This window comes from Nerophis lumbriciformis, linkage group LG32 (assembly GCF_033978685.3).
Source record: "Nerophis lumbriciformis linkage group LG32, RoL_Nlum_v2.1, whole genome shotgun sequence".
Classification (NCBI taxonomy): Eukaryota; Metazoa; Chordata; class Actinopteri; order Syngnathiformes; family Syngnathidae; genus Nerophis; species Nerophis lumbriciformis.
The window spans coordinates 14,735,499-14,763,448 of NC_084579.2; the positions used below are offsets into that span (position 1 = coordinate 14,735,499).

General features: G+C 36.9%; 1 protein-coding gene across 7 annotated transcripts in view; it reads left to right on the forward strand.

Annotated features, from left to right (window-relative positions):
- The first annotated feature begins 439 nt into the window (after nt 1-439).
- The window catches only part of znf618 (zinc finger protein 618), an 84,712-nt gene continuing 57,201 nt past the window's right edge, over nt 440-27,950 (forward strand). For 4 of the 7 annotated variants that reach the window (XM_061927268.1, XM_061927272.1, XM_061927273.1 and 1 more), the window contains exons 1-3: nt 9,634-9,990; nt 19,839-19,907; nt 25,722-25,814. In XM_061927268.1, coding sequence (XP_061783252.1) covers nt 25,795-25,814 — 20 coding nt within the window. In that variant the 5' untranslated portion in view covers nt 9,634-9,990; nt 19,839-19,907; nt 25,722-25,794. Of the gene's footprint in view, nt 560-9,633; nt 9,991-19,838; nt 19,908-25,721; nt 25,815-27,950 lie in introns of those variants that run through there. The other 3 variants (XM_061927274.1, XM_061927270.1, XM_061927269.1) reach the window with 3 other exon arrangements.

Sequence of the window (27,950 nt, forward strand, 5' to 3'; positions counted from 1 at the left end):
CTGTTCCCAATTTGCCTGTTCACCTGTGGAATGTTCCAAATAAGTGTTTGATGAGCATTCCTCAACTTTATCAGTATGTATTGCCACCTTTCCCAACTACTTTGTCACGTGTTGCTGGCATCAAATTCTAAAGTTAATGATTATTTGCAAAAAAAAAAAAGTTTATCAGTTTGAACATCAAATATGTTGTCTTTGTAGCATATTCAACTGAATATGGGTTGAAAATGATTTGCAAATCATTGTATTCCGTTTATATTTACATCTAACACAATTTCCCAACTCATATGGAAACGGGGTTTGTAAAAGAGGAGGCGTGCAACCTTTCGTCAGAGCGTGGTGGAAGACTGTACAGCCCAGACGTTTCTCCTCAATAAGCTAAATTGAATTCTGTCTCTGTTTAATTCCTTGCTTCTTGTCTGTTTAATAGATGTCATCAGTGTTTGAACCTGACACCCTGTTTGGACACGGACCTCGTTGCTTCTCTGCACGGACTTTCTTCTCGCCTTGCCCCTTTGGTCTGACGAAGGATTCATCCAACACGCACAAACAACAAACTCTGGTAACATTTACATGTGTCGTCTCCTTCCCCCGCCGCACGTAACACAGAGTAATGTACCTTGGTAGTTAACACATGCTACTTGTTAGCATGTTAGCATGCAGCATTTCAGTTCGGCTTCAGCAGGCGTATAGGCTCAGCGTCGTATAAGTTGGTACTTGACATGAGTCCGTTTTCCCACAATATAAACAGCGTACCTGCCCAATCACGTTATAACTGTAGAATGATGGAGGGCGAGTTCTTGGTTTCTTATGTGGGTTTATTGTTAGGCAGTTTCATTAACATCCTCCCAGCGCGGCAACAACACACTACAACAGCAGTCACGTTTTCGTCTACCGTAAAGCAGTTCGTCTGCCGTAAACAGCAATGTTGTGACAATCTTAAACAGGACAATACTGCCATCTAGTGCATTTGATGAAAGCACTTTTGTGCGTGCCACACAGCAATGCATCATCAGAGAGGGTGTTCAGCATGGTTAGAAAAATAGTGACAGAGAATAGAATAAGGATGGACAATTCAACCCTTAACTCAACAATGAGTAGATGAGTGTTATGTGTGTGTATATGTGTAAATAAATGAACACTGAATTTCAAGTATTTATTATATATATTTAATAAATAAATATATATTTATAGCTAGAATTCACTGAAAGTCAAGTATTTCTTATATATATATATATAAAGTATATATATATATATACAACAATATATATATGTGTGTATATATATATATATATATATATATATATATATATATATATGTATATATATATATATATATGAAATACTTGACTTAGTATTTCTTATATATATATATATATATATATATATATATATATATATATATATATATATATATATGAAATACTTGAGTTGGTGAATTCTAGCTGTAAATATACTCCTCCCCTCTTAACCCTTAACCCCCCCCCCCCCCCCCCCCCCCCCCCACACACACACACACACCTCCCGAAATTGGAGGTCTCAAGGTTGGCAAGTATGCTTCTTGACAAAATTGGTGCAGTTCAGCTAAATTTGTTGGTTTTATGACATGGACTTGTTTCTTCAGCATTGTCCACATGGACTTTGGGAAGATCATTCTAAAACCTTAATTCTAGCCTGATTTAGCCATTCATTTACCACTTTTGACGTGTGTTTGGGGTCACTGTCCTGTTGGAACACCCAACTGCGCCCAAGACCCAACCTCCGGGCTGATGATTTTAGGTTGTCCTGAAGAATTTGGAGGTAATCCTCCTTTTTCATTGTCCCATTTACTCTCTATAAAGCCCCAGTTAGTTCCATTGGCCGCAAAACAGGCCCAGAGCATAATACTACCACCACCATAATTGACGGTAGGTTTGGTGTTCCTTGGATTAAAGGCCTCACCTTTTCTCCTCTAAACATATTGCTGGGTAATGTGGCCAAACAGCTCAATTTTTGTTTCATCTGACATCACATGGACAAAGATAAGACCTTCTGGAGGAAAGTTCTGTGGTCACTGATCAAATATCATCCGCGGGCCATAGATAATTAATTAGCGGGCCTTGACTTTGACATCCCTGATCTTGACATTTTAATACCTAAAAATGTTAAATTCCGGCCAAAAAGACATAAAATATGTTAAAAAAAAAAAAAATCTATGACAGATTGAAACTGTAAACGTCAGAGCGCATCAACTTGACTGTAACAAAATTTGTACAAATAAAAGGAGCATCATTTTAACAGAAATGTGGATGTTTTAAATACACCAGTTAAGTATTGGCCCTGTTTCAAAAGTAATGATTTTGTACTATCCATCCATCCATTTTCTACCGCTTGTTCCTTTTGAGGTGGCGGGGGGTAGTGTTGGTTAAAATGTAAACAATACCCCTTCCTAGCGAGAAACAATGAAACATTAAATACAGATAGGAGTGAAGAATTGATAAAAGATCTACAGTTGACTGTTAAAAATACCATTCAAACTAGAAGATGAAATTGTGCAAAACTGGAATCAAATCAATACATGTATTTGACTGATGGAAGGCAGGAAAAATATAATCAACTCAACACATAAATTAAAAAAATCTCGTAAAGAAGCCAAAGAAAAATAGTGGGATGAGAAGAAGTGCGTTTGAGAAACTCTATAAAACATGGCAGCAAAGAATTGCAGCAGAAAGTCAAAGCTGTGACAGATAATATAAAAAATGAAAATATCCAAATGGCAAAATGCCCTTTGAAGATGAATATAATGCAGAAAGTTGGATGCAATAGATCCAGGATCTGTATGATGATCAAAGAGGATTATTTAAATACGCAGTCAAGAGAATGAAACATGGCTTGACATGACTATACAACAAAAATGCTGAAAGCTTTAAGTATTCCTCATATCTTAAATCTAATTAACTTAATATCGAATAAAGGTTACATACACCCATCAGGGTCAGCAAGGCCTTCTCTGCTGGCCTAACATAACCAGAAATCATGATCATAATTAAAGATACAATATTTTTAAATTTACTTTCCCTAAATATCTAAAAGTATTTATATTCTCTTCATGTCATATTATGCTCCTTCCAGTGCTGTTGTTTTTAGTTGTAGTTTGTATCCAATCAGAATTCAGCTATCTTATGTTGCCATGCTGTACGAAATCTGCCAGAGGCAATACCTAGATACCTAGAAGAGTTTACGTGTTGTGTTTTGGTTCAATCCAAGAAAGACTGTGACTTAAAGTTTAATCCTGGCTTTGTAGATACACTGAGACGAAGTCTAAGATCATTGTGTTTTTGAAGCTGCACCAATTTCCTCAGAACTTTCAATAAACTTGAAGTGTTTTGTCCATTATATGGGGGCCATTTTGAAAAAGGTTTTTTTTTGTAAAATCCAAATAAAAACTGACCTAAAAAGACAAAAGTTAGTGTTAGCTTTATAACATGTAGTAGTATTATTATTTATTAGAATCCAAATTTCAGCTTTTTCTCATTAGCTTCATTCTTTTTACACATTCTTTATTTTTTTTATTTTTGCTGTTAGCTTTCTAACATGTAGTATTATTATTTATTAGAATCCAAATTTCAGCTTTTTCTCATTACCTTCATTCTTTTTACACATTTTTTTAATTTGTATTTTTACTGTTGTTTTTCACCACTATAATAATTAATAATAGTACACTTTGTCACCTATAACTCTGCGCTAACACTACGTTTTGTCTTTAAATATTTAATGTAATAATAGTTTGGTTTTTTTTACAAAAAAAAAATGATCAAAATTATCCCTTCATACTTTGACTTTTTGGTAAAAGGCCCTAAGTGAAAAGTTGCATTAACAAATATTACCGACATTTTTTATTATAAAAAAATACTTATTACACTGACTTGTAATTTTAAAAGCAAGTACATTATCCACCAATTTGTATGTTAAAAAAACCCTAATATTCAAATGCATAGGGAATTGTGTACTCCTGTAATATCATGAGGAGATTATACATCAAAACTCATAAATATTTAACTGTAACAAGAGCAGCCAACACTGTGATGTGGCCCTCAATGAAAACGAGTTTGACAACATAAGATCCTTAGAAACGGTCCAAATTCTTCCATGCAAAACAAAACGGCCGACGGGATCTGCATTTTACAGCATGAGTTCTGCATTGTTTTTGTGTGGTCTAAATGATTTTCAACAAGGGACACGCTCAGGCTGTATTTTAACCAGGAATATTTTGAATACGTCAAAGCTCTCAAAAATGAGATTTGGTTAAAAAGAATAGGAATAAACGAAGCCATTTGTCAGATCTCAGAATTTTAAGAGGTTTCTTTGACCATAATGCGCAGGGCCTAAATGTCAGAATTGGGCTTTTGAAATTAAAATGTTGGCCAACTGAAACGTTACCTTCGGAAAGCGTGCAAAGTATATCAAACGTGGCCATAGTTCGTGCTTGCTATAGCAAATCGTTAATATTCAGTCAATCATTTTTAAATGTGACGTAAAACTGAACATGCCTCGAAGACAAAATACCAGGTGAGATCCTTAGAAATGGTCCACTGCAAAAACTGAAATCTAAGTAAGATTAAATATCTCAAATAAGGGTGATATTTGCTTATTTTCTGTCTGATAAGATAATTCTTCTCACTAAGCAGATTATATGTTAGAGTGTTTTACTTGTTTTTAGTGTTTTGGTCCTACATTATCTCAGTAAGATATTCCAGCTTGTTGCTGAGATTGTATGACCTATATTGAGTAAAACATGCTTGAAACTAGAATATCAACTGTTGCAAAGCTGTGTCATCAACACTCACAAGTATAAAACTACTTTTTTAAAGTAATAATTTCTTACTTCAATCATTAAAAAAAAAATCATGATGCCGAGCGCATATCATTATGTCAAGATAATGGCACTAGCATTTATATAATTTAAGAATATTTTTCAAGGGACGGCGTGGCGCAGTGGTAGAGTGGCCGTGCGCAACCCGAGGGTCCCTGGTTCAATCCCCACCTAGTACCAACCTCGTCATGTCTGTTGTGTCCTGAGCAAGACACTTCACCCTTGCTCCTGATGGGTGCTGGTTAGCGCCTTGCATGGCAGCTCCCTCCATCAGTGTGTGAATGTGTGTGTGAATGGGTAAATGTGGAAGTAGTGTCAAAGCGCTTTGAGTACCTTAAAGGTAGAAAAGCGCTATACAAGTACAACCCATTTATCATTTATTAACATATTGAGCAAAAAGGTCTCTTTTTTTTCTACCAAGAAAAGTGCACTTGTTATTAGTGAGAATATACTTATTTTAAGGTATTTTTGGGTTCATTGAAGTTATCTAATTTTACTTGTTTTGGAAAGTCTTGACAAGCCGAATTTTCTTTGTTCTATTGGCAGATAATGTTGCTTAGTTCAAATAAAATACTCCTAATTTTTTTTTTTTTGTTTTCTAGTTTTAGAACACTGACTTTTTGCAGTGTCCAAATTCTTACATGCAAAACAAAACAAAGAAAGAAGAACTATGAGAAATACTTTCAACCTTATTAAAAATAAGATATTCTTCATCTCAGTACATTTTTAATGACTGACTTAACTAATTACATATTACAAAACGGTTGTATTGCTCATTCACGGATGTCATTTTACTATGAAAAAATCCAGTAAATGAATGTATATATTTGTAAACGCTCTGAAGTGGGAAAGGGGTAGGATTAAATAAGCTTTGCTTCTTCCTACTCCTGATGTAAACAGAAATGATATCATGAATCAATGTGCATTTCAGTGCGTGGAGTCAGTCTGTGGAACAACTTAGGGGACGAGTTAAAGGCCTACTGAAACCCACTACTACCGACCACACAGTCTGATAGTTTATATATCAATGATGAAATCTTAACATTGCAACACATGCCAATACGGCCGGGTTATCTTACTAAAGTGCAATTTTAAATTTTGCGCGAAATATTCTGCTGAAAACGTCTCGGTATGATGACGCCTGCGCGTGACGTCACGGGTTGTAGAGGACATTTTGGGACAGCATGGTGGCCAGCTATTAAGTCGTCTGTTTTCATCGCAAAATTCCACAGTATTCTGGACATCTGTGTTGGTGAATCTTTTGCAATTTGTTCAATGAACAATGGAGACAGCAAAGAAGAAAGCTGTAGGTGGGAAGCGGTGTATTGCGGCCGACTGCAACAACACAAACACAGCCGGTGTTTCATTGTTTACATTCCCGAAAGATGACAGTCAAGCTTTACCATTGGCCTGTGGAGAACTGGGACAACAGAGACTCTTACCAGGAGGACTTTGAGTTGGATGCGCAGACGCGGTACCGTGAGTACGCATGCAGCTGCGGCTTCCAAACATTTGATCGCTTGCCCGTACGTGCGTGCCGCTATATGCATGTCACGTACGTAACTTTGGGGACTTTGTGGAAATATATGTGCTGTATGAACTTTGGGGAGGTGAACGGTACTTTGGGCTGTGGGATTGAGTGTGTTGTGCAGGTGTTTGAGTTGTATTGGCGGGTTATATGGACGGGAGGGGGGAGGTGTTTGTTATGCGGGATTAATTTGTGGCATATTAAATATAAGCCTGGTTGTGTTGTGGCTAATAGAGTATATATATGTCTTGTGTTTATTTACTGTTTTAGTCATTGCCAGCTGAATATCAGGTCCCACCCATTTCTCACAGCATCTTCTCTATCTGAATTGCTCCCACTGCCCTCTAGTCCTTCACTCTCACTTTCCTCATCCACAAATCTTTCATTCTCACTCAAATTAATGGGGAAATCGTCGCTTTCTCGGTCTGAATCGCTCTCGCTGCTGGTGGCCATGATTGTAAACAATGTGCAGATGTGAGGAGCTCCACAACCTGTGACGTCCCGCTACTCGTCTGCTACTTCCGGTACAGGCAAGGCTTTTTAATCAGCGACCAAAAGTTGCAAACTTTATCGTCGATGTTCTCTACTAAATCCTTTCAGCAAAAATATGGCAATATCGCGAAATGATCAAGTATGACACATAGAATGGACCTGCTATCCCCGTTTAAATAAGAAAATCGCATTTCAGTAGGCCTTTAAAAACGTGTTCTAACATGAATAAATTTAAAACACTGTTTAAAAAAGAAGTTCTGAAGAAGTACGAGGAGGAAAGAGAGTGATGCCCTCAGCACAGAGCGATGGGAGAGAGGTGTATGGTCAAAGAGTGTTTGGTCCTGTGTGTGTGCGTATGTGTGTTTTGTCTCGTCTTGTCTTGTCTCATAGTAACAGTGATACTATTGTATTGTTAGCAGTGTTGGGTTAGTTACTGAAAATCAGTAACTAGTTACAGTTACTTTATTTCAAAAGTAACTCAGTTACTAACTCAGTCACTTACACCAAAAAGTAATGCGTTACTGTGAAAAGTAACTGTTTAGTTACTTCTTTTTTCCCCCTTTTTTTAAGGCTCCCATTAATACCCTTTAAGCCTTCATTTCAGTACTGTTATTGCACTGGAGAATAATACCATATGTTGATCAACTTGACATGCATTTGCATCACTGAACTCTGCTAAGCAATGTGGTCTACATACAACACACAAAGACAAAGATATGTTTCAAAAAGCCAATTTATTTCAGGCCAGAACAAATTGACAAACTATTTTAAATAGCTGGAACATAATGGCACTTTAACTTTAACTTTAAGTAGATAGGATCTTTGATCCAAGACACAACTTACATTTAACTAAAATGTTATTTTCTTTGTGCTCGACAAAAGAAAAGTATTGAGAATGTCTCCATGTTAAAAAACTCGACTTCTGGCTTCGCCATGATGTTTTGTTAGTTGTTATGAGAGTAGCGTATGTGTGTGTGTGGCCCTTTAAGATATGACAGCATGTGAGGTGAGTGATGTCAGTGAGTGAGTGGGCGAGAGAGGTGAGGGAGCGGCAACAGTGAGTGCGTGCAGGTGCTCTAGCTTGGTGGATGGCTGCGTGCAATAAAGTCACAAAGTTGCAACAAACCGCCGGTCTCGTCATTCACCCTCAGCTGTAAAGACCCACTTCCGGGTAAAGTGAAGGTTGTTAGCCCCGAAGTACATAGGCCCTGGAGGAACGTCTCCCCTGCGCCCCTCAACTACAGTACGGGAGTCCGGGAGTCCGGGAGTCCCCGCACCCACCCACACAAAGCACGCCTTTTCTTTTCCACCGCAGCGCTGCAATAAAACACACTCATATCTTCTGTTTCTAGCAGATACTACATAAAAAATAACGTAAAATAACGCAGTAACGCATCATGTAGTAACGGTAACTGAGTTACTGAATATAAAAAATAACGCGTTAGATTACTAGTTACCGCCCAGACTAACGGCGGTAACTAGGCGGTTGTTAGTCTCAACACTGATTGTTAGTTAGTGTTTGTATAGTATTGTTCTTGTATTATATTGTTTATGTTAAATGTGGAATGAGTGAGAGGGGTTGGGATATTATAAGCCAGAGGTCGGGAACCTTTTTGGCTGAGAGAGCCATGAAAGCCAAATATTTTCAAATGTATTTCCGTGAGAGCCATATAATATTTTTTAACACTGAATACAACTAAATGCGTGCATTTTTAAGTAAGACCAACATATTTAGAGTATAATAAGTCTCTTATTCTTTTTAATAACATTGTTATTCTGAAGCTAACCAATAATAAATAAAATATCTCTTACCATGAACAGGTGCGGTAGAAAACAGATGGATGGATTAAAATGCATGAGAATGTTTAATATTTTGAACGTTATTATTAACACTGTGATTACCAGTGAATTATTCATTACTCATCGTGTTAAGCAATGGCAGATAAGATTTATCTGAGAGCCAGATGCAGTCATCAAAAGAGCCACATCTGGCTCGAGAGCCACAGGTTCCCTACCCCTGTTATAAGCATCTGCTTCATCCAACCCCTTTTCAAGCATTGCATACATTTCTCTGCCAAAATGTAAAAAAAATGTGTGTTGATGTACTGTGCAGGTTTGAAATAAATAGTTTAAAAAAAATGAAATTGTGTGATGTATTATGCTGTAAGTGTGTTCATGTTCGAAATAAGCTAAAAGAAAAGAAAAAGAAAAAAAAAGAAAAAAAATGGCCGACGGATCTGCATTTTGCAGCATGAGTTCTGCATTGTTTTTTGTGTGGTGTAAATTATTAACAACAAGGGACACGCTCAGGCTGTATTTCTACCAGGAATATTTTTTAACATGTCATAGCTCTCAAAAATGAGATTTGGTTAAACAAAGAATAGGAATAAACGAAGCCATTTGTCAGATCTCAGAATTTTTAAGAGCTTTCTTTGACCATAACGCGCAGGCCCTAAAATGTCAGAATTGGGCATTTTGAAATTAAAATGTTGGCCAACTAAAACGTTACCGTCGAAAAGCGTGCAAAGTACACCGAACGCTGCCATAGTGCGTGCTTGGTATCGCAAACCGTTCATATTTAGTCAATCATTTTCAAATGTGACGTAAAACTGAACATGCCTCGAAAACAAAACACCCGGTACTTGAAATGAGACAAGTAAATATTTGCCGTGTACGTTTTTAGTCGGCCAACCTATTCTCACCCCCCCCGCCTCACTCCTCTTCTTCCCAGAGTTTTTTTTTTTCCCACCATTTTTTTCCTTTTTTAATGTAGGCTATTGCAGGCCGGCGCTGTAATTTTGGAATCTGCCCTTGTGCATGGCGGACGAAAAAATTCCACACAAAGTGCAGCGACATAGCCCCCCTTTTTTTTTATTGCGAGGCCCGATCGGACCTATTTGGCGCTATTTGCTAGGAAATGTAATGTAAGGTAGAAGAAGCGTTGGAGGGGGAAAACAAAAAAAAAACACTGGAGGGAAATTTCTCACATTTTGGAATTTCCTCATAACTAATTCACTTTTTTTTTTTCCTCCGGGGAGGAAGCCGTTGTTGCAGTCACCTCTGGCCGGGGAGGGAGGATTTTCCTTGGACTCTTTTCGCATGAGCTACATCGCTTTTGGAGGTATGTCAAATCGCAAATATTTCTCTTTTTGGTTGGAGAAAAATTACAAAATGAACGCTAAGTTGTGTATTTTTTCCCCTCTGCTTGCTAAATGAGCGCAGCGACAGTCGGTGTCTGCCTTGCTAACCAAGTGCAGCCATCATGAGCGAACACAATTTAGCTTCCCCTTCATGTTTGAAATTTATTTAGGATTTGTTTTAAATGTTTTGTATGGATTAGTCGGGTGAACGCAACACTCGTAGGGCAAGCTAACCGAGCTACGGTGACGGCGAGGAGGAACACAATCTAAACACAAAAACCTCTTGCAGCCATGTTTTTTGGGCAATTTTCTTTCAAATTTGTGCAGAGTTGCCCCCCTCCTATTTCAATAGTCAGGCTACAATAAGGTCGTTTTTCCGTGTTTTTGACCGTCTAACAAGCTTCAGAGGTGAATACAAACACCGCTTAAGTGCCCCTTTATCTTTAAAATACATGTTCAGTGTTACTTTTAGGAAAGCTATATGATTTTTAAGTCTGCGTCTCAACAGCGCCCCCCATGGGCAGCCACGAGAAATCAGAATTCTAATAAATATCAACGTTACTCATACCATTAAATGTATTTTTTTTTTTAAATATGACTTCACGGGTGCACTGATGCCCAAAACATGCATGTTGACTAGTTTTATTTCAGAATTTTAATTTAATTTTTAGTATTTCATGCGGTTATGATAAGTCGAAATATTACTAAATACACTCCTGAACAACAACTGGAATAAAATGACGCCAGTGGATCGCATAAATCATTGAAATGCAAAAAGGAGGAAACAATATTTTTTTTAAAGTGTGTTAAAACTTAAACTTTTAAGACCATAACCTTAAAATTGCAAAAATTCTTCTGTATTTTCGTTAATTAGTCCCACTGTAATGAGTCCTCTTGATGACAAAAGTAAACAAGCTTTCTGTCTTTGCAATCGATACAATTCTTTAACTATACAATAAATAAAAAAAATCTAAAAATATATTAAGGACTAAAAGAATTTTGGTACACAAACTACGGTTAAGTCAGAAATAGAAAAATAATAGATATAAATAGGTTTTCGGGCTTGAGAAGCAGAAGTTCTCTGCATCGGTACAACATATTGTAGGTCATGACTGTAATGTCAAATGAAAGCCAGTTCTAGGTGTTGATACACAATAATCTAAACACAAACATTTTCTTTCAAATTTGTGCAGAGTTGCCTCCCCTCCTACTCCGGTAGTCAGGCTACAATAAGGTCTTTTTTCCGTGTTTTTGACCGTCTAACAAGCTTCAGAGGTGAATACAAACACCGCCTAAATGCCCCTATATCTTTAAAATACATGTTCTGTGTTACTTTTAGGAAAGCTATATGGTTTTTAAGTCTGCGTCTCAACAGCGCCCCCCATGGGCAGCCACGAGAAATCAGAATTCTCGTAAATATCAACGTTACTCCTACCATTAAATGTATTATTTAAAAAAAAAAAAATGACTTCACGGGTGCAGTGATGCCCAAAACATGCATGTTGACTAGTTTTATTTCAGAATTTTAATTTAATTTTTTAGTATTTCATGCGTTTATGATAGGTCCAAATATTACTAAATACACTCCCGAACAACAACTGGAATAAAATGACGCCAGTGGATCGCAAAAATCATTGAAATGCAAAAAGGAGGAAACAATATTTTTTTTAAAGTGTGTTAAAACTTAAAAGTTTAAAGGGGAACATTATCACCAGACCTATGTAAGCATCAATATATACCTTGATGTTGCAGAAAAAAGACCATATATTTTTTTAACCGATTTCCGAACTCTAAATGGGTGAATTTTCGCGAATTGAACGCCTTTCTATTATTCGCTGACTTCACATCGGGAAGCAATCCGCCATTTTCTCAAACACCGAGTCAAATCAGCTCTGTTATTTTCCGTTTTTTCGACTGTTTTCCGTACCTTGGAGACATCATGCCTCGTCGGTGTGTTGTCGGAGGGTGTAACAACACGAACAGGGACGGATTCAAGTTGCACCAATGGCCCAAAGATGCGAAAGTGGCAAGAAATTGGACGTTTGTTCCGCACACTTTACCGACGAAAGCTATGCTACGACAGAGATGGCAAGAATGTGTGGATATCCTGCGACACTCAAAGCAGATGCATTTCCAACGATAAAGTCAAAGGAATCTGCCGCCAGACCCCCAGGAAAAGAGAGCGGATGAGGGTATGTCTGCAGAATATATTAATTGATGAAAACTGGGCTGTCTGCACTCTCAAAGTGCATGTTGTTGCCAAATGCTGTAAACCTAGTTAATAGTTGTTAGTTTCCTTTAATGCCAAACAAACACATACCAATCGTTGGTTAGAAGGCGATCGCCAAATTCGTCCTCGCTTTCTCCCGTGTCGCTGGCTGTCGTGTCGTTTTCGTCGGTTTCGCTTGCATACAGTTCAAACCGATATGGCTCAATAGCTTCAGTTTCTTCTTCAATTTCGTTTTCGCTACCTGCCTCCACACTACAACCATCCGTTTCAATACATGCGTAATCTGTTGAATCGCTTAAGCCACTGAAATCCGAGTCTGAGTCCGAGCTAATGTCGCTATACATTGTTGTTCTATCCGCCATGTTTGTTTGTATTGGCATCACTGTGTGACGTCACAGGAAAATGGACGGGTGTATATAACGATGGTTAAAATCAGGCACTTTGAAGCTTTTTTTAGGGATATTGCGTGATGGGTAATATTTTGAAAAAAACTTCGAAAAATAAAATAAGCCACTGGGAACTGATTTTTAATGGTTTTAACCCTTCTGAAATTGTGATAATGTTCCCCTTTAAGACCATAACCTTAAAATTGCATAAAATCTTCTGTATTTTCGTTAATTAGTCCCACTGTAATGAGTCCTCCTGATGACAAAGGTAAACAAGCTTTCTGTCTTTACAAGTGATACAATTGTTCAACTATACAATAAATAAAAACAATCTAAAAATATATTAAGGACTAAAAGAATTTTGGTACACAAACTACGGTTAAGTCAGAAATAGAAAAATAATAGATATAAATAGGTTTTCGGGCTTGAGAAGCAGAACTTCTCTGCATCAGTACAACATATTGTAGGTCATGACTGTAATGTCAAATGAAAGCCAGTTCTAAGTGTTGATACACAATAATCTAAACACAAACATTTTCTTTCAAATTTGTGCAGAGTTGCCCCCCTCCTATTTCAATAGTCAGGCTACAATAAGGTCGTTTTTCCGTGTTTTTGACCGTCTAACAAGCTTCAGAGGTGAATACAAACACCGCCTAAGTGCCCCTATATCTTTAAAATACATGTTCAGTGTTACTTTTAGGAAAGCTATATGGTTTTTAAGTCTGCGTCTCAACAGCGCCCCCATGGGCAGCCACGAGAAATCAGAATTCTAGTAAATATCAACGTTACTCCTACCATTAAATGTATTATTTAAAAAAAAATATGACTTCACGGGTGGATGTAAACACTGCAAAAGTGCACTGATGCCCAAAACATGCATGTTGACTTGTTTTATTTCAGAATTTTTATTTATTTTTAGTAAGTCATGCGTTTATGATAAGTCCAAATATTACTAAATACACTCCTGAACAACTGGAATAAAATGACGCCAGTGGATCGCATAAATCATTGAAATGCAAAAAGGAGGAAACAATATTTTTAAAAAGTGTGTTGAAGCTTAAAAGTTTCAGACCATAACCTTAAAATTGCTAAAATCTTCTGTATTTTCGTTAATCAGTCCCTTTGTCATGAGTCCTCCTGATGACAAAGGTAAACAAGCTGTCTGTCTTTGATACAATTGTTTAACTATACAATAAAAAAAAAAATCTAAAAATATATTAAGGACTAAAAGTCGATTGGTGCACAAACTATGGTTAAGTCTGAATTAAAAAAATAATAGATATAAATAGGTTTTCAGGCTTGAGAAGTAGGAGTTCTCTGCATCGGTACAACATATTGTAGGTCATGACTGTAATATCAAATGAAAGCCAGTTCTAAGTGTTGATACACAATAATCTAAACACAAACATTTTCTTTCAAATGTGTGCAGAGTTGCCTCCCCTCCTACTTCAATAGTCAGGCTACAATAAGGTCGTTTTTCCGTGTTTTTGACTGTCTAACAAGCTTCAGATGTGAATACAAACACCGCCTAAGTGCCCCTATATCTTTAAAATACATGTTCAGTGTTACTTTTAGGAAAGCTATATGGTTTTTAAGTCTGCGTCTCAACAGCGCCCCCCATGGGCAGCCACGAGAAATCAGAATTCTAATAAATATCAACGTTACTCCTACCATTAAATGCTTTTTTTTTTTTTTTTTTAAATATGACTTCACGGGTGCACTGATGCCCAAAACATGCATGTTGACTAGTTTTATTTCAGAATTTTAATTTAATTTTTAGTATTTCATGCGGTTATGATAAGTCCAAATATTACTAAATACACTCCTGAACAACAACTGGAATAAAATGACACCAGTGGATCGCAAAAATCATTGAAATGCAAAAAGGAGGAAACAATATTTTTTTAAAAGTGTGTTAAAACTTAAAAGTTTAAAGGGGAACATTATCACCAGACCTATGTAAGCGTCAATATATACCTTGATGTTGCAGAAAAAAGACCTTTTTTTTTTTAACCGATTTCCGAACTCTAAATGGGTGAATTTTGGCGAATTAAACGCCTTTCTATTATTCGCTCTCGGAGCGATGACGTCACAACGTGACGTCACATCGGGAAGCAATCCGCCATTTTCTCAAACACCGAGTCAAATCAGCTCTGTTATTTTCCGTTTTTTCGACTGTTTTCCGTACCTTGGAGACATCATGCCTCATCGGTGTGTTGTTGGACGGTGTAACAACACGAACAGGGACGGATTCAAGTTGCACCAGTGGCCCAAAGATGCGAAAGTGGCAAGAAATTGGACGTTTGTTCCGCACACTTTACCGACGTAAGCTATGCTACGACAGAGATGGCAATAATGTGTGGATATTCTGCGACACTCAAAGCAGATGCATTTCCAACGATAAAGTCAAAGAAATCTGCCGCCAGACCCCCAGGAAAAGAGAGCGGATGAGGGTATGTCTACAGAATATATTAATTGATGAAAACTGGGCTGTCTGCACTCTCAAAGTGCATGTTGTTGCCAAATGTATTTCATATGCTGTAAACGTAGTTCATAGTTGTTAGTTTCCTTTAATGCCAAACAAACACATACCAATCGTTGGTTAGAAGGCGATCGTTGAATTCGTCCTCGCTTTCTCCCGTGTCGCTGGCTGTCGTGTCGTTTTCGTCGTTTTCGCTTGCATACGGTTCAAACCGATATGGCTCAATAGCTTCAGTTTCTTCTTCAATTTCGTTTTCGCTACCTGCCTCCACACTACAACCATCCGTTTCAATACATTCGTAATCTGTTGAATCGCTTAAGCCGCTGAAATCCGAGTCTGAATCCGAGCTAATGTCGCTATACCTTCTAGCCGCCATGTTTGTTTGTATCGGTGTCACTATGTGACGTCACAGGAAAATGGACGGGTGTATATAACGATGGTTAAAATCAGGCACTTTGAAGCTTTTTTTAGGGATATTGCGTGATGGGTAAAATTTTGAAAAAAACTTCGAAAAATAAAATAAGCCACTGGGAACTGATTTTTAATGGTTTTAACCCTTCTGAAATTGTGATAATGTTCCCCTTTAAGACCATAACCTTAAAATTGCAAAAAATCTTCTGTATTTTCGTTAATTAGTCCCACTGTAATGAGTCCTCCCGATGACAAAGGTAAACAAGCTTTCTGTCTTTACAAGTGATACAATTGTTTAACTATATCCATCCATCCATTTTCTACCGCTTATTCCCTTAATAAATAAAAAAAATCTAAACATATATTAAGGACTAAAATAATTTTGGTACACAAACTACGGTTAAGTCAGAATTAGAAAAATAATAGATATAAATAGGTTTTCGGGCTTGAGAAGCAGAAGTTCTCTGCATCGGTACAACATATTGTAGGTCATGACTGTAATGTCAAATGAAAGACAGTTCTAAGTGTTGATACACAATAATCTAAACACAAACATTTTCTTTCAAATTTGTGCAGAGTTGCCTCCCCTTTTACTTCAATAGTCAGGCTACAATAAGGTATTTTTTCCGTGTTTTTGACCGTCCAACAAGTTTCAGATGTGAATTCAAACACCGCCTAAGTGCCCCAATATTTTTAAAATACATGGTCAGTGTTACTTTTAGGAACGCTATATGGTTTTTAAGTCTGCGTCTCAACAGCGCCCCCCATGGGCAGCCACGAGAAATCAGAATTCTAGTAAATATCAACGTTACTCCTACCATTAAATGTATTTAAAAAAAATATATATATATTTCACGGGTGCACTGATGCCCAAAACATGCATGTTGACTTGTTTTATTTCAGAATTTTTATTTTATTTTTAGTATTTCATGCATTTATGATAAGTCCAAATATTACTAAATACACTCCTGAACAACAACTGGAATAAAATGACGCCAGTGGATCGCAAAAATCATTGAAATGCAAAAAGGAGGAAACAATATTTTTTTTAAAGTGTGTTGACTCTTAAAAGTTTAAGACCATAACCTTAAAATTGCAAAAATCTTCTGTATTTTCGTTAATTACTCCCACTGTAATGAGTCCTCCTGATGACAAAGGTAAACAAGCTTTCTGTCTTTGCAAGAGATACAATTGTTTAACTATACAATAAAAACAATCTAAAAATATATTAAGGACTATAAGTCATTTGGTGCACAAACTACAGTTAAGTCAGAATTAGAAAAATAATAGATATAAATAGGTTTTCGGACTTGAGAAGCAGGAGTTCTCTGCATCGGTATAACATATTGTAGGTCATGACTGTAATGTCAAATGAAAGCCAGTTCTAAGTGTTGATACACAATCTAAACACAAAAACCTCTTGCAGCAATGTTTTTTAGGCAGAGTTGCCCCCCCTCCTACTCCGGTAGTCAGGCTGCTATAAGGTGGTTTCTCCATGTTTTTGACCGTCTAACAAGCTTCAGAGGTGAATACAAACACAGCTTAAGTGCCCCTATATATTTAAAATACATGTACAGTATTACTTTTAGGAAAGTTATATGATTTTTAAGTCTGCATCTCAACAGCGCCCCCCATGGGCAGCCACGAGAAAACAGAACTTTAGTAAATATCAACTTTACTCCTACCATTACCGTATTTTCCGCACCATAAGGCGCCCTGGGTTAAAAGCCGCGCCTTCAATGAACGGCATATTTCAAAACTTTGTCCACCTATAAGCCGCCCGGTGTTGTAAGCCGCATCTAACTGCGCTAAAGGAATGTCAAAAAAACAGTCAGATAGGTCAGTCAAACTTTAATAATATATTAAAAACCAGCGTTCTAACAACTCTGTTCACTCCCAAAATGTACGCAAATGTGCAATCACAAACATAGTAAAATTCAAAATAGTGCAGAGCAATAGCAACATAATGTTGCTCGAACGTTAATGTCACAACACACAAAATAAACATAACGCTCACTTTCTGAAGTTATTCTTCATTCATAAATCCCTCGAATTATTCTCCTTCGTTGTCCGAATTGAAAAGTTGGGCGAATGTGGGATCCAAAATGTCGTCTGGCGCTGTCTCCGTCTCCCTGTCTTGGTGAACGTCACGTGTGTTCGCCTTCTGTCATCCACTGTTCCCACGCAGTTAGCAGTCTAGCTTTGAATGCCCTGTTGACACCAATATCTAGCGGCTGGAGGTCTTTTGTCAATCCACCCGGAATGACGGCGAGTATTGAATTAAGCGCGTAAGCGTGTCTCTTAATGTGATGTTATGAGCTAGCAAATATAACAACTACACTAACCAGCATGCAACGATAGTGACGAGCATGCGCGGTAGCCCTGAGAAGCGTTGTTGTATGCTGGGAGTTAGAATGTGGTTATGAGCACGCTGTGAGTAAACGTTGAGAACTCAGTTAACACGCCTCGTCTGCATTATTTATAATTAGACAGACAACACACTTAATAGGAGCCATTTTGGGGTCTTTACATAAACACACAAATGGAAATGAAACGTCACATATCCCAGCATGCACCGCGCGCTTCTTCTACGGGGAAAAAAGATGGCGGCTGTTTACCGAAGTTGCGAGACCGAAACTTTATGAAAATGAATCTTAATATTTATCCATATATAAAGCGCACCGGGTTATAAGGCGCACTGCCAGCTTTTGAGAAAATTTGTGGTTTTTAGGTGCGCCTTATAGTGCGGCAAATACGGTAAATGTATTATTTTTTTAAATATGACTTCACAGGCGGATGTAAACACTGTCAAAGTGCACTGATGCCCAAAACATGCATGTTGACTTATATTATTTCAGAAAAATAATTTTTTTAAGTCAGGTGTTTATGATAAGTCCAAATATTACTAAATACACTCCTGAACAAGAACTTAAACTGGAAAAAAATGACAATTATTTGGATTATGCGCCAGTGGATCGCAAATGCATAAATCATTGAAATGCAAAAAGGAGGAAACAATATTTTTGAAATGTGTGTTGAAACTTAAAAGTTTAAGATCATCCGAATAACGAATTGCAAAAATCTTCTGTATTTTCGTTAATTAGTCCCACTGTAATGAGTCCTGATGACAAAGGCAAACATGCTTTCTGTCTTTGCAAGTGAAGTGATGAAATCGTTGAACTATACAATAAATAAAAAAAATCTAAAAATATATTAAGGACTAAAAGTCAATTGGTGCACAAACTACGGTTAAGTCTGAATTAGAAAAATAATCAATATAAATAGGTTTTTGGGCTTGAGAAGCAGGAGTTCTCTGCCTACAACATATTGTGCATTCCAGTCGTAGGTCATGACTGTAATGTCAAATGAAAGCCGGTTTTAAGTGTTTTTTGCCTTTGTAAACCAAGTAATCACGTATCTTTGGAAAGCTCAGCATGTCCTCTTCAAACAACAGTCGTCATTTTTCTTGTTGAATGTTTTGCATTCGAAATAAGAATGTGAAACACACACAGAAAGGACACAAGTGCATTGCTAGGTTTCAGGAGGTTAAATTCCCATAGTTTATTTTGAATACACTTTGGATTTCAACAAAGTCAGAATTTGTATTTTCTTACAAAAAATGATAAAAGTACTTCTCACAGTAATTAATTCAAAATGACCTTAAAAACTGCATCCATCAGCAGGCTCTAAGTCAGCCTTTTCCCCTCGGCCTTGAATGCTTTTGCTTACGAGTGAATTTTTGTGAATCTTGTAAACTGAAGAATGTTTAAAAAAAAAAAATAGTCTACTAACCCTGCCTTTGGACAGTGCAATCATGAGATTTGGTATTTTCAGATTTCTGGTCTTGTTTTTTATTTTGTACTGGATACATTACTTCTTCCCAGATTTTTGATCGAAAATGTTGTTTGCACAAAACAGCAAACTGGAGAGAACTGAAGAAAAAAAGAACATGCCAGCAAAAAAATGCAGTTCAGGAAAAAAAACAATCTCATGCAGCGTTTATTTTATTAATCCTGCGGACGGCAAACACTTTTCCTATTTTCCTCGGCTTGCTTTTATTTGGGTCCGAGGCAAAGCGGTTGCCATTTTGCTGTGAGGGTGTAATTTGAATGCTGACCTTCAAGTCCTCATAATAAATTCAGTGAGCTGCTGAAAAATTATGATAATAAATCTGGCTGTACAATTCTACCTTTTGTTTGTTGAGTTGAAATTTCATCTCCTCTAAGGTAATTGTTGCATGGGAGACCTCCCCCAAGGCTTATTAAACATTTGTCATCTGCAAAAATCAGTGATTGATTGAGGGGCTACTATCTTCTCCAGATCTTGACAGCTGAAAAGGAGATAGCGTTTCATCAAAAGGATTTTCTTCTGGATCTGAAAGACGAAAATGTAAGAACGTCCGACTAGAGCACAACAAATTACAAGGCGATCTGATGAGATCTGACAGAGGTAGAGGCCTCTGAACATGTTAAGTAGGATTTTGCATGTTGTTTCAATTGCTTCCATGTGTTTTTCTGTGCAGTCTGGATCAAATCTAGTTTGCCATATAATGTGCAGCATACACACAGCAAATGTTGTAATTTAAATTGTATGAGAAATTAATCATAATATACTTGCCGAAATTATTTATTTTCAAGTAAAATGTGTGTCTTGAAAAACCAAAGAAATAGCAAAACATTCAAGATTCTTTGATACCCGCTGAATTTAGCACTTATTTTGTCTTGCAAAGCGGTGTGTTGAATAGGGATGAGTACTAAATTCGGTACTTTTTTATAGATACCAACCGAAGTTTGGTATTTTGACTTACTTACTTTGACCTACTTACTTATTTTGTCTTGCAAAGCAGTGTGTTGAATAGGGATGAGTACTAAATTCGGTACTTTTTTATAGATACCAACCGAAGTTTGTCGTAAAATCAAATGATGCCATATTTCCATACTTTACGTCCGGTTACAGCTAAATCACCGCCTTAAGCACTTGGCTCGGAAACAAGCAATCACTGAGATAATGTTACAGTTTTTCATCCCAACAAAGAAAGAATAAGGTGTACAAAAATAAAGTAAAGCTCCACTTTTCAAAATGCACAAGCTCAATGCTGATTTAAATTGGATTTGCCATAGACATGCTTCCAATTTGCATTCGCGATTTTCCATGGCGATTTTAACACTTCTAAATTTTGTAATACCAAGTACAACAAAGATGCACGTTCTAATCAAAAAGCTGGTGTGTGATAAGTAAAATATTTACCGGTACACTTCTTAATGCTCCACAAAAGAAAAGACTAGCATATTCAACTCAATGGCAAAGACTTCGTCCTGGCTCAGGCAACACACTGTAGTCTATACACTGCTGCCAACTAACGTCTTGGAATTGATACTACTATACAATTTGAGGATAGTGCAAAGGTTTGTTTCTTCGAACCTATATATAAGATGCAACTCAAGATATTTCAAGCCTCTTATGATATCATTTTGACGATTATGCCTTACAGGTTTTGAAAATCTCATTCAACATTTTGGGTTTGATTTAATATATTTATCATCACAATTATAACAAAAGACTTAGAGACTTAGACTTAGACTTCCTTTTTATTGTCATTCAAATTTGAACTTTACAGCACAGATAAGAACGAAATTTCGTTACATAGGCTCATGGTAGTGCAGGATAAAAAAGCAATAACGTGCATATATAAATAAATAAATAAATATATATAAATAATATATATAATATATGTATAAAATAAATAAATATATATAAATATATTTAAATAGATGAATAGATTACTGTACAGATAAATATATTGCACTTTTTCACATGCGTCCATGTTTATGGATGTACGTTTTATTGTCTGTTTTATTCCAGCGAGTTAATCCATTTTGGGGAGAATTGAGAGGATAATTTAATTATGATGCGTTCAAGAGTCTTACAAAAGCTTGACATATCTCACTTTGCTTGTAATGAGTTTATATCACATATTAGTTAGACATTTTCACGATATTCAAATGTTTTGAGTTTCCTCTGTATAATGCAGTAGAATACAGCACTTGCAAATGGGACACAGAAGTGTAAGAAAACAAGATTACTTGACAGCACAGTTAGTCGGTGTTAAATGTTAAATAAGATGAATTGAGATTTCGTTAAAAAACAATTAACATTTATTAACACATTTGAACATACGCAAAATTATCAGTACTGGTATCAATTTCCAGGTCTTGAGAATTGGTACCATACTGATTCAAATGTTAAAGGTACCCTGTAGAACAGTGGTTCTTAACCTTGTTGGAGGTATCGAACCCCACCAGTTTCATATGCACATTCACCGAACCCTTCTTTAGTAAAAAATAAAATGTTTTTTTTTTTTTTTGTTCAAATTCAAGAAAAAGTTATGTTTTTTTTACTAGTGCACAAAATGAACCGTGCATGAACATCACCTTGTTCAAAGAACAAAACCAACACAGTGCATGAACTCACAACAAATTACACACTTGCAAATCAGATGGAAAATTAGAGGGAACATTGTTTGGGGGTATCCATAATAGGGATGTCCCGATCCAGGTTTTTGCACTTCCGATCCGATACCGATATTGTTTTTGCACTTCCGATCCGATACTGACCGATACCGATACTGACCGATACTGGCCTATCCGAGCATGTATTAAAGTTTAAAGTTATTTAGCCTACTTAGTTGTCAGAATCATGTTGAAAAGGGTTTTAGTACGGTACTCTTGATAACAACTAGCCAGCTGAATTAGGGGAGTTTGAATAATACACAATGGTTGGTAACAAGAAACTGACCTGTTTATTCAAGGATAAACACAAAATAGACAAAATTATACATGACAAACAGAAATGGCATCATTGAAACTAGGGCTGGGCGATATGGCCTTTTTTTAATATTGCGATAATTTAAGGCCATATTGCGATACACGATATATATCTCGATATTTTGCTTTAGCCTTGAATGAACACTTGATGCATATAATCACAGCAGTATGATGATTATATGTGTTTTGATTGATTGATTGAGACTTTTATTAGTAGGTTGCACAGTGAAGTACATATTCCGTACAATTGACCACTAAATGGTAACACCCAAATAAGTTTTTCAACTTGTTTAAGTCGGGGTCCACTTAAATTGATTCATGATACAGATATATACTATCAGATATATACTATCATCATAATACAGTCATCACACAAGATAATCACATTGAATTATTTATAATCCGGGGTGTGGAGGGGGGCGCCTGATGTAAGTGTCAAAAAGACAGCCAAAAGAGTTTGATATGAGAATAAATCTAAAGTTAAAATATAAGGTAGAAATGCACCCATTTGCAGGAAATGTAGTCTTGATTTTCAAAATGTTCTTTCAAGGCTTGCATGTCTACATTAAAACATTCTTCTTCATACTGCATTAATATATGCTACTTTTAAACTTTCATGCAGAGAAGGAAATCACAACTAAAAAAATCACTAATTTTTTCATACGGTGTTGATGTGGAAATTTTTGCCTCTGCATTTTGATGGTGTGGGCGTGTGGCACCGAACGGAGATAAGCGTCTCGACAGACGTTACAATATTTGAACAATGATGACGAAAACTGTTTTCTCTGTCGTGTCCGTGTGTCGAAAATTGTTATGCGCTTATTTTTTTATTTGATTTTGTGCGTGGCATAGATTTGCCGTGCGCAGAGGACGTTTGAGCAGGCGCGCACCTTAGCGGCTGCGCTAGCAGCACAGCTAACGTTAGCCATGCTGCTACCTCTCTGCTGGGAGAGGACGTATACGTATGTGACGTGTGACGTGTGTAAGAAGTTGCGCTTGCTGTCTGTGAGAAGGAGACCGAAGAAGGAGTGGGAAGAGCCTGTAGTGCAATGCCAGCAGCTAAAAGCAACTGCGTGAGAATCCATAGACCTGTGGATGTGTTGAAGGTGTGCTGGAAAATGCGGAACGGAAATAGGGAGCAGCAGAAAAGTGGAATGTATTATTTGAATCTGTGCGTTGGAAAACACGGACCGGAGTTTTTTTTTTAAACTGGATCTGGATCGGCATTTTCCCATGCCTTGCCGATACGCATTTTTTGGCAAATATCGGCGGCCGATCCGATCCAAATATCGGATCGGGACATCCCTAATCCATAATACTTAGTCTTAGACTTCCTTTTTATTGTCATTCAAATGTTAACTTTACAGTACAGATACGCCGATAGGGAGAAGTTTTTATTTACACGATTGATTGATTGAATTAAACTTTTATTAGTAGATTGCACAGTACAGTACATATTCCGTACAATTGACCACTAAATGTGAACTCCCGAATAAGTTTTTCAACTTGTTTAATTAAGTCGGGGTCCACGTTAATCAATCTATGAGTCTGGTGTGTCTTGACCGCTGCGGCGGAGGTTCTGTCGAACCTTTGAGGCCGACTCACCGAACCCCTAGGGTTCGATCGAACCCAGGTTAAGAACCACTGCTGTAGAATGTGGGCGTTTTGTGTGACTTAAGCAAAATACAGTACCAGTCAAAATCATAGAGACACTTGATCATGCAATATAATGCAAACATGTGTTCAAACCTTTTACTGGTACTGTAACTTTCACTAAAATGCCTAGGCTAATTATGCATTTTGGCAGTTTGGACTAAAGACACCATCAATTTCTAGAACATTTTGGTTGTATTCAGATTTGGATTTCCTACCGGGCATTTGACTTTAGAAATCCATCTTTTAGAGCGTCGCAAAAAGCAACAACTGTTAACCATTTGATGCTCCAAACATCATGACAGTTCAAGCTCTAAAGTTTCATGTGACATCAGAGGAATATTTTTCCCTGGAAATGTTTGCCCATTATGTCGATTGCGGAGGGTGTGTCGCTTGATCGCCAGGCATTAAAAAACAGACCTAAAAATTACCTATCACATTTGTCACTTGATTGACATACACAACAAGCAAGGGTCTTAAGAGCGGATGCTAGCTGGTGTGAGTTCAGTATGAAGAAAAAATGACTGGCAGGAACGCGAGAAACCCATTTTATTTCAACACATATATGTGTATATGTATATATATATATGTATGTGTGTATATATGTATGTATGTGCAAATGTATATATGGATATACAGTATATATGTATATATGTGTGTATATATATATATATATATATATATATATATATATATATATATATATATATATATATATATATATATATATAGTAGCTTGCCTGCTGAAAAAGTGTGGGCACCACCCCTGGTTTAGAATAAGTGTGGTAGAAACGCCAAAGAAAAATCATAAACCTGTTAATCCTTTAGTGTTGCTAAGGGAGGTTAATTTGTGTTGATTTATTATGAAATGTTTTTTTTTTGACACTGAATTTATGCAACTGATTTTTTTTACATCAAATTTAGCTGACAATTTCATTAATATTCAGTTTGTTAGAATACAGTGTTAAAAAAATTCAGTGTGAAAAAATTCTGCGTAAAAAATTCAGTGCAAAAAAATTCAGTGCAGAAATATTCGTTGCTTCAAGACTCAATACCCGCTTCTGGTAAATTAAGACTGAAGCAATCCATCCTGTCTCAGAACCAGCCAATGATGTGTCAAGTTTGCAGTCACGTGACACAGGTCTTACAAAGAGGCAGGTTATGCAGCACTCCATGCTACAGGCCATGCAATCTGTTGTATGTGCTTGGATCTTCTTTATATAAACACAAAAAAACTGTCGATGTCGTTGATACTATTATGTGATTGGCTGGTAGCGTGTCTCTCCCTTTGCTCAGTGAATACTGTTAACCGATTGGCAGTTAGCATGTCCATCCCACTGCTCAGTGACACTTTCTGTTTCCTGTATTCCCAAAGCGCGAGTGATTCATGAAACAAATATTGCTTCATAATTCTGGTTTATTCCGATTAAAAAATATAAATATATATTGAATGTTTTATCAAACACATTTTATATTGATATCGATTAAGTGTCTATCGCGATATATATTCTTATCGTATTATCGGTCATGCCCTACATACATTTAAAAACAAATCGGTTTCAAATATATATATATATTTTTTATCATTTTGCCATATTTTCAATTGTTGCTTATTGTACAATGTACTTTGTTGAGATTTTTTCAAGTGTCGAGAGACTTTTTAATAACTTTTTCCATCAAAAACAAGTAGAAATAAACAGAGCATCTTCTTCTGGTGTTATTATAGAATGTACTCGTGTTTAGAGACTCTACTTCTGTCCCTCAACGCCCCCTGACGAAAGAGGCTGGCTGCAGCGAGAATGACGTCACACTTGCTCAGGTTTGACTTTCACTCTTTAAAAGCCGCCACTGTCCTCTTAATATTTGCACACTTTGTAGATGCTGGTATTTCTGGGATATATTAAAATGATGTCCACATTGCAGACATGCTGACAACGCTTCAGACAATGGCGTGCGTTTTGTTTACATCCGGTTTCGGCAGCACGGTTTTCAGTAATCAAAGTCATTTTTCAGTGGTCGAGTTTTCGGTACAGCACTTGTCGGTAGTGCGCAAATAATAGGCTATATATATATCAATTTATGCTGTAACGACCAGTTGGTGTTAATGTTTTATGGAGGTTTGGATTTTATGTCAGTTTTTCCCATGTTTGCAAACACACCGTCCGTGCCTGAAAGTGTTTTCGCTATAGGTAACACCTATCGGAATTGTGCCGTTTGTTATCATAAGATTGGCAATAGACTTTGTGTGATTTCTTCTGGGGCTACAATATATTATATTATTTTAATTTGTTTTCAATTGAAAAAAACACCCATATTTTCATGGTGTGGTAGTAATGAAAATGCCATGGGGGCTCGCCACATTCAATGACATTAAGGGGAAACCCTGGTTACATCCCATCTCTGAACAAAACAGCAGTTCAAGCTCTGCGGTTTGTGTGGTTAAAATATGATTTGTACACCCCCAGGGTATTACATTTTTTTAAATGGATGAAGGCAGTCCATTCAAATAAAAACCGCAAAAAATCCTTACAAAAAGCAAAACATCAGAGTTCACCTAATTGATGCTCGGGCAATACACTACTGTCTCACGTGACATCTTGCATCATGGCTGTTCAAGTTTTGTGCAACTTTAGAGGCATGCTTTTCACGAAATATGGTTTTAACTTTAGAATTTCATGACAGTGGTCCACAGGGACGTTCCAATCAGGGTTTTATGCTGCCATTTCTGATGCATGATCCATCGGCTGATACTGGTCACATGTATTAACTGTATATGTTATTAGTAGTCAAGGAGGCTGGTAACAGATATTTGGAGCCGATATTCATTTACAGTTTAAGTTATTTAAACAATAATAGTATATGCCAGTTAACAGCTGGACAAAGCTTTAAAGTACCAGTAGAATGGAAAAACAAGTTGACTTTATATACTTATTTGTGTTGGCCCTGCGATAAGGTGGAGACTTGTCCAAGGTGTACCCCGCCTTCCGCCCGAATGCAGCTGGAATAGGCTCCAGCAAAGTATGTGAAAATATCATCTAAACATCACAAAATACCACAAATTCAGTCAGCCATTTTGAATATTCTGCAATTTCCTTACATTCTACGTCAGTGTAGTAAATAACGCTTCTGCACCCTGACCGTATTATCAGATCAGTAATACTGAAAATACGCAAACATTGGAAAGAGATGTGCTTTTTATCATTCACAATCCTTATGTAAGACAAGATCACATATGTTAAGCTATTTTTATGCATTCAAAATCATAAATAAATAGCTAACAATTGAGTCAACAACTCGAGGGTGCTCTATTGTGCCCATTATACCCTCTAAAACAGTGGTTCTCAACCTTTTCTCAGTGATGTACCCCCTGTGATTTTTTTTTACTTCAAGTACCCCCTAATCAGAGCAAAGCATTTTTGGTTGAAAAAAAGAGATAAAGAAGTAAAATACAGCACTATGTCATTTGTTTCTGATTTATTAAATTGTATAACAGTGCAAAATATTGCTCATTTGTAGTGGTCTTTCTTGAACTATTTGGAAAAAAAGATAGGTTTTTATTTATATTTATAAGGATTTTTGAATTTTTGCTATTTTTAGAATATTAAAAAAAAATCTCACGTATCCCTTGGCATACCTTCAAGTACCCCCAGGGGTACGCGTACCCCCATTTGAGAACCACTGCTCTAAAACATCCAGAAAGCTCCAACAATACTCCATTTACATGTCATGACCTGAAAATTAACCAATTATGAGTGATATTATTATAAGCGCCAACGCAGACGGCCTATTTTAACGGCACATTGCTTTGTTTCATACTTGCTAAAAGTAAATTGTAGATTATAATTAATGCATCTCTCACCTGGTAGTAGACAAATGTGGCCGCAGACCGAGAAGCTGGTCGACTCTAATATCCTCCGAGATGGCAAAAAAGACACACAAAGACGCTATTTGCAGC